The following is an 8249-nucleotide window of genomic DNA, read 5'->3' on the forward strand; positions in this document are numbered from 1 at the left end:
TGGCTGGCAAGAAAGGGTATAAAAGAAGAAAAACTAATGACATGGCCTCCTTGTTCACCTGATCTGAACCCCATTGAGAACCTGTGGTCCATCATCAAATGTGAGATTTACAAGGAGGGAAAACAGTACACCTCTCTGAACAGTGTCTGGGAGGCTGTGGTTGCTGCTGCATGCAATGTTGATGGTGAACAGATCAAAACACTGACAGAATCCATGGATGGCAGGCTTTTGAGTGTCCTTGCAAAGAAAGGTGGCTATATTGGTCGCTGATTTGTTTTTGTTTGGTTTTGAATGTCAGAAATGTATATTTGTGAATGTGGAGATGTTATATTGGTTTCACTGGTAAAATAAATAATTGAAATGGGTATATATTTGTTTTTGTTAAGTTGCCTAATAATTATGCACAGTAATAGTCACCTGCACACACAGATATCCCCTAAAATAGCTAAAACTAAAAACAAACTTAAAAACTACTTCCAAAAACATTCAGCTTTGATATTAATGAGTTTTTTGGGTTCATTGAGAACATGGTTGTTGTTCAATAATAAAATTATTCCTCAAAAATACAACTTGCCTAATAATTCTGCACTCCCTGTATATTCCATACATCATCTAGATGGAAGCATACATTGCTTCATCTTTGCATGATGGAGCTTCAGTGAAAGCTTGCATATTTCAGCAAGACATTGCTAAATCACATACTGCTTCTATTACAACAGTATGGCTTCACAGCAGTCCGGGTGCTGAACTGACCTGCAGCCCAGGAAGTGGCTGAAGCTCAGGAGGTAGAGCAGGTCATCTGTTAATTGGCAGGTTGCCATTTTGATACCTGGCTGCTCCAGTCTGCAAGATAACCCCAAGTTGCTCTCTGCATTCATCGGTGTGTGAATATTAGATAGAAAGCACTTACGGGTGTGTGTGGGTGAATGACACAAGTTACATAAAGTGCTTTGAGTAGAAAAGCGCTATGTAAGAACCAGTCATTCTACCACCAACGGAAAACATTTGGAGCTGGAATCTTTCCTGTGTTCTTTTGTGAATAAACTTTGTGTTTAGGAGTTGCAAATCATTGCATTAGGTTTTCTTTAATTTTCATTTTACAGCATGCCATTTTTTTTTGGAACTGGGGGATGTAGAATGAATTTTTCTTATTAGACCAAGGCCGTCAATTAGTCAAGCAAATATAGTCAACATTTGACTAAACTTAATATCAGGTTGTAAATTAAGTTTTAAGTTTTGAAGCCAGTTTTAACTCCGATTTCTAAAACTTTTCAGCCCTCAGTGGGTTTATTTTGGTTTTCACCAGCTGTCGTTTTGCTGGCAATATGTCAGTAAAGATTTTCAACATGAATATTTCATCAAGAAACATTGTTCAGTACATTAAATGAACACAGGACACTTTCATGCCAAATGATATGGATTTTCTTGGACTGGACATGCAGGTTGTGCTTTAAATACTGGTCCCCCATGACCATGTAGCTACTAAAAATAATTCTGTGGCACGCATCATCAAAAAGCCAAAACACTGCTGAGAGTAAACAAACTGAAGAGCAGCACGAGTCAGTAGTTTAGTGCTTTTTATTAGAGATAAGGAGACGATACAAAACATCCACCATTCAGTATTCAGTCTAAACTCTGACCACTGGTCCTTCATATACACATCGCTCCCCATCAGACCTTCATAACACCAAAGTTTTTAAATTGAGGAAATCCTGGTTTTAACGAGTACAAGGAATGTCTGTTCACTACATCAAATGTCATGTTTTTTTCTCACCCGGAACTGGAAATATAAAGGAATTGCTCAAGTTTTGGAACCTTTCAAAAAAAAAGAAAAAGAAAAAAAAAAAGAAACAATGGAATAACAAAACAAAGAAAATATTTAACCGTGTTCCCCCAGAGTGTTTTTATACAGCTCCTGTAATCGAATGAATTAGTTCATTACTACACCTACTCAACTATACACACTTACAAAACTTAACTAGAAGTTTGGCAAAAAAAAAAAAAAAAAAAAAAAAATGTAGTTGGAACAATTATCTGTCAGGATTCAGTGGTTGGGAAAGTAGAAGGTTTGCTGACTGTCTCTTTCTCTGCAGTCAGTCAAATGGAACCTGGAAAGAACGAAACCCTGTCCTTAAACATGAACTGTGTGTACTTAAGTTTTAATCATCGCCATCATTTTCCTTCTTCAGTTGTATCTTAATGTTTTCCTTTGTGTTTTGTTCATAATCTTTACGTTGCATGAACTGGAATGACAGTCTGATTCGTGTTTTTTTTATTTTTGTTGTTGTCGTTTTTAAAACTGTCACTTGACCCCAAAAACCCACCCATGATATCCCTCCCCGAGAGTCCCATGAATTGATGCTGGTTCTGCTTTTGCCCTTCTCCACACCACACTGGAATGAACAGCTAAACCCGACAGATGTGTCTGAAAGGCCTCGATCGAAGCCGGAGAGGAGGGGGAGGGATATTTATAAAGGAGCTCCTTCCAGACTGACTACCGATGAGCCGCCGAGCTTTTCTGCCAGAGTGTGCCGGTCTTTAAGGTCTTCAAAACCGTTCACCTGCCATTCGTGCTTAATACCTGCAAAACACACAGCCAGAGTTATTCATCAAGGGAAAATTTAAAAAAATATAAATAAAAAAAATAAAAAAAAATCAGCAGGTGAGCTCATTTGATGAATGTACACTGACAAACAGATTTAACAGGAGAAAATATTCACTCATCCTACATACAATGCCTGACATTAGGAAGCGTTTCAAATCCACTTCATTCCAGTAGTGTTCAGGAGACAAACACTCCTCTCTGCTCATAAGATCAAGCATTAACCTTTCTTTTTGATGGTTAGAGCTGTATCAGGTGATCCTGAACCACTCTCACTTATACTGCTATAGACTCAGACTGCTGATGAACTTCCCATGATGCACTGAGTCCTATTAGATGCCACTACAGCATGTCATTAATTCTTGTCTTTTCTCTCTCCTGTAGCTTGGCCCTGTTAGTTTCTCGTGTTTTCTGCTCCTCTTTTCATTTTCTTCTTTCGTCTTCATGTCAACCATCACCAAGGATTTGCTCATAGGGCACTGGTTCTTAAACATTTTATGGCTTGCAAAAAACAAACAAAGCTCCTCCTTGTGTCACAAATCTTGTTTTTACCCTTAATAAAATACAGGGACCATGATAAGTTTAAAATCACATAAAAGGTGGGTGCAACACCATCAGCAAACTTATTGACCAAAAGAAACACTTCAAGTCATGTTTCACTTCATGTTCCATCTCTGGTTGACTGCAGCCCAGCAGGGGGCACCTCTTTATGGAAGTGCCCCTCTATCTGAGACCTCAGTGAACACATCCCACACAGACTTGACCACTAATTTCATGTGATAATTAATAAAACATGTAACCTGTGGTCATTATTAGAATCAGAAAGCTCATTGGCTAATAAAATGACAATCATAAGTCTTGTGCAGTGTTGGGTTTCACCGTTATGTCCGCCCTCACTAAACACCACAATGGCAACAGCGTCTCTACTCACCAAAAATCTTATTTTCATCTTTAAGCTCACACATGTGGCCATACTTAAAGGATCCACCCATCGCATCTATGAGCAACAACATCCAATACATAATTTCCCTATGGATTAATAAAGTATTCTGATTCTGATACTGGGGACGGGGGGCTCGTCGCTTATAATATTAACGAGCCCCAACTTATAACAAGTGTTATAAGTTGGGGCTAAAACAATTAACTCAAAGATGCATTCATCCTTTGTGAGCTGAGGGTGACAGCAGAGTCAGGTGATACCCTCTGTTGTGTTGTCTCGAGAGCGTTTACATAATTCAGGTTTAAGTGTGGTTCAAGATCAAGTGTGAATACTTGTTTCTGATGATTCTCTGATCACAACCAGACACTCACCTTCAAATTTCCTCTTGATGGCATCTTTTGAGCTGGCATAGATCATCTTACTCTTCAAAGGAGCACTATCTGGAGCCCTGTGACGTAAGGAAAACAATTTAACTCTAATGTCAATTTAATGAAGCTCAAAAACTTTTAAATGTGCAATAACGGTTGCTTTTACCAGAAGATAAAGACGAGGTCCTCCTTCTTTGTTTCTTTGGTCTCGTAGGTGGCGTCATACAGAGCGTAGCGGCAATCGTTTGGGGGCAGCATCTTCACAAAGTGCTGGTATGGGTCCTGCACGGTGGTTCCCAAGTCGCCCACGAGGATCTCTTTGCCGTCGTCCAGAACAATGTTCTTCAGGTCCTTGCTCAGGCAGAACAGGATGGCCTTCTTCCTCTTCTTCTTCTCGTCCTCGTTTGGCTGAGCCTTACGCACCTTCATGTCATTGAAGACCGTGATGACTTCATCTGTGACTTTCACACCGGAGGCCTAAGGATCGAACCACGTGTTAATACAGAGTCTCACATATCAACATCACGACAGCTGCCCTATAGCAACTCTTCAAAATTCAAGTAATTCCCTAACATGCCTGAATAGCTTCAGTGCAGTATATAACTCATAATTGACAAAATATGGAGCCACTAGTTCATTAAGTTCCAAAATTAAGAACAAAATGTTATTAATGTGAACTGACTAATGCTTCTACTCATCAACAAGTCTGCAAAAAATGCCTTTAACTTTTCAAATGTGAGTATTATCCACAGAATAAAAGATTGACGCAGCCACTGATGTCATCCACTAGTTTATGAAGGCTTGTTATGAAGCCTTGAACTAAGTGTCTTTGCCATCACCATCTTTTGAAACCAGATGCGAAAAGCAAGAGGCGGATCTGACAGAGAAACAGGTTATCCAGGATATTATCTCATTAGGAAAGCTGTAATAACAATGTTTTACCAAACTAACTAATACTAAAAACCAAAAAGGCATTTCCTCTAAATTTGTTTTTCATTTTGTTTAGTGTTCCAAGTTCATATACATCACTTAAGGTAGCTTTAATGTTTTTTTTAAAGTATACTTTTTATTTTAATTGTTTACAATTAACTAAAAAACTTTTTGATCATTCAGAACATAACAAGCCAAACACTACGTAGTTTACACAAATATGTTATTCAGATTGGAGAAACATCCAATAGAGAATTAAAGTTCAAACAAGGTTCCCAAACCTGTTTCTTCGCCCATCACTGGAATCATTAATCATTCCTTTGCACGAGTTTTTTCAAAAAACAATGCCATGAACATTTTGGCATGTAAAATACTGATGTTCATTTTTATTATAATTGTGTCCTCCCTGATACAAACCAAGCAGAAATGGCTTCGGGTCTGCTGCAATTTCTTTTCTTCAAAAAAAACCTTTTCAGCCCCTCTGCATTTACTATAAAAGGTGATGGTATATTTTTATAATAACTGTTTAACTTGGCAGGAGATGCACAGGAACTGAATGTATTTTAAGCTGGAGTCAAACAAAAGGGTGGGTTTTTGTCACTTTTCTATAGTCACTGCTTGGTCAACGCAAGGCTGTGGTCTCAACAGGCCAGACGTGACAACTACAGTAAATACAGACATCGTTAGGCTGAAGAATGGCCTGAGAGGGTGGCATGTGACCGTCACACAGAGAGAGAGAGCAGGAACACTCCCAGTGACTGATGAGGAGGCTTGAATGCACAAAAGATGTGGTGATTACCAGATGTGGGCTGGATAAAACAAATCGGAATGTTTTCATGAGTTTCAATTAAATAAACACTGATGATTTTGTCATAAAAACACGATTTCCTTAATAATATATAACAAGGAAATAATGAAAACAAAACGGCAGACTGCAGTCTGCCATTTTGTTTTCATTATTTGTTTTCATTATTTGTTTTCATTATTTCCAGTCTAGACTGTCCAAAGTCCACACTGAACATAAAAAAACCCCGTAAGTTCAGCTAACAGGTGTGTCTACACTTCTGTGACTATGACTGGACGAGGAGTTATAAAACATTACCGAGCTTCGGCCTTTCTCCACGCAACAGGCATCTCTGCTATAAAGATGACCACGTGGGTGAGGGTGTGGTCAGGATTTGAGCATTTCAGCGTCGGCCTTAGTCATGAACAATGAAGCTTCTGTTGAAATGTATAACACAGGCTACCCAAGCTCACTGTCACAGTCATGTCTTCTGACTCTGTTTAAGGCCACTTACAGGAAAGGAAAAAAACAGATCCCCCAGCAATGGGAGAGAAAAAAAAAAAAGACAACAATGAAAAGGAAATAATGGGGCAGGAAACACGGAAAACTGGGGAAGCAGCCCGGGGCAGACATTGTATGTTTGCTCAGGGCGTTAAAGGCCTGTAAGATAACGAGAATTCCAGAGTAATAATTAACCAGTGAGCAGCCCTACTTAATTAAGAAAGTAAGACTGGTACTGCACCATTTCTCCGTGCCTTTGCAATTTAGTCAAGTTTACACACTTTTTTGCACATGAGAAAGCACAGTCATCTCACTGCATTCTTCCTCGAAGGAAGGGACAAGGGCTACAACCACCAAACATGGCTTGCAACTGTTAAATAATAATAAAAAGAGATGGTACTAGGTTTTTTTGATGAGGAATCGTTATGACTGCGCTCAGACCCAGCTCTAATCTTATCTAATGCTAATCACTGACGCCAAGGTTCAACTGAATCAGTACAAAGGAGTCACAGTCCAAGTCTTCCTTTTTAAGATTACAGGCCTCTCACATTTATGATGCAGGACAATTTCACTGGAAGGCCACGGCAGGCTTATATCTAGACTCTCAGGGTGATTTAGTGCACGTCTGTGAGGATAGCGAGGAAAATGGCGATAGTACTTAGATAAACATTATTTTTCCCTTTGGGGGCGATGGGGGGGAAACTATTCCTGCTTCTCTATTGTTTCACGTATGAATGAATGAACAGACATCTGTTTATTTTCACCCCGACCCGCGTGAGTAAACAGCTGTATGAATTAGATGCGCAACGCAAAATAAAAGATGCGCAGCGCCGAACGTGAAGACACAGCGGCCCCGCTAGCCTCTAGCAAGCCCCTAACGCTGCCAAATTGGCGTTTCATATCGGTAATAATCCGGTCAAAGATGCGGTTCCTCCGTAAAGAAACGGAGTAAAGCTACCGGGGGGGGGGCCTTGCAATAGGTCCAATCTAACTGCTGAGACATAAAAAATACAGCCCCAAACAAAATGGTCTTTGCACCAAATTCAGGGTGGGGCCATGAATGCAGCACACGCACATGTGAACGCTAGCTTGCTATATAAGGCAAAACTGCTCTCAAAAGGACCGCTCGTCTGTCAAATCGCACATTTATTCTCACGGCATTCCTCCAACACAATCATGCGGTTTGTGCTTTTGCCCTCACTGTGGGATAATATAATAACAGAAATAATAATAATGCTTTACGAGTGCACCAGCACTTAAAACAGCGTCAGTATGGGAGCCGTGTACAGACAAAGAAGAAGAAAATCTCAGCTAGCGCCATAATGGGTGTCATTTCTGGCTGCACTGTAACGCAGCTAGTCCGGCTAACAATACTGCTAGCCGGGCAGCCCCGGAGGCACTGGTGCTGCTGCACCTGCCAGCGCCGCAGCCCTGTGATGCGGGAACACGGGCGAGCACAGGTGAAATAACTGAAACATGATGCAGTGGAAACACCGGAGCAGTGTCATGGCAACGGTGCGGACGTTAACTCAGACAGGGGCCCCTCGATAAAGCGGCTTTTTGTCGGCGAAACACTTGGAGATAAACGAAATGGCGCCAGTGGCTTTTACTTAAAAGAATCGTTAGTGATTAACCTAGTCTGTTATCTCCATCGTGTGAAAATTGCCGCTCGGAAAGTTCACTGAATGCGAACACTGACAGACTACACTGCGTTACGGCATTATTACCAATCCAGTTTCCTAGTCAGCTCCCCAGCCTAGCCAAGCGCTAGCACAGGCTCCTGCGGCATACAGCCGGCTCGAGTGATGCTAAAACACCTACAAATTAAACTCCGTTAATTCCCAGTTAAAACTCCCCGCGGGCTTAAACTGAATCATTATTAGGCAAAAAAACCCCGTCGAGAATGCATAAATAATACAAAAGTACGAAAAGGCTGTGTTAAACCTACCATAGCTGTAGCTCTGGATTCGTCTGCGTCTGGTAGAAATTGAATGGGCGATTGAATCGTCGCTCTTGCTCACAAACACTGGATGCGAAGCGTGAACGCGCCCTTAAGCGCGGCCCCGGCTACACCAAAGTGCACGAGCGGGAGTGAATGTCTGTTAACCGCGGTAGTCCGGCTGT

General features: G+C 40.9%; 1 protein-coding gene across 1 annotated transcript; it reads right to left on the minus strand.

The window, feature by feature from the left end:
* Positions 1-1560: 1560 nt before the first annotated feature.
* Positions 1561-8218, minus strand: cfl1 (cofilin 1). Its single transcript, XM_031746599.2, has 4 exons — positions 8074-8218; positions 4077-4387; positions 3914-3990; positions 1561-2581 (listed from the first exon to the last, which is right to left on the minus strand). The coding sequence occupies exons 1-4, from the start codon at positions 8074-8076 to the stop codon at positions 2469-2471; spliced, it is 504 nt and encodes a 167-aa protein (XP_031602459.1). The 5' UTR covers positions 8077-8218; the 3' UTR covers positions 1561-2468.
* Between the last annotated feature and the right edge of the window lie 31 nt (positions 8219-8249).

This window comes from Oreochromis aureus, linkage group 2, assembly GCF_013358895.1.
Source record: "Oreochromis aureus strain Israel breed Guangdong linkage group 2, ZZ_aureus, whole genome shotgun sequence".
Classification (NCBI taxonomy): Eukaryota; Metazoa; Chordata; class Actinopteri; order Cichliformes; family Cichlidae; genus Oreochromis; species Oreochromis aureus.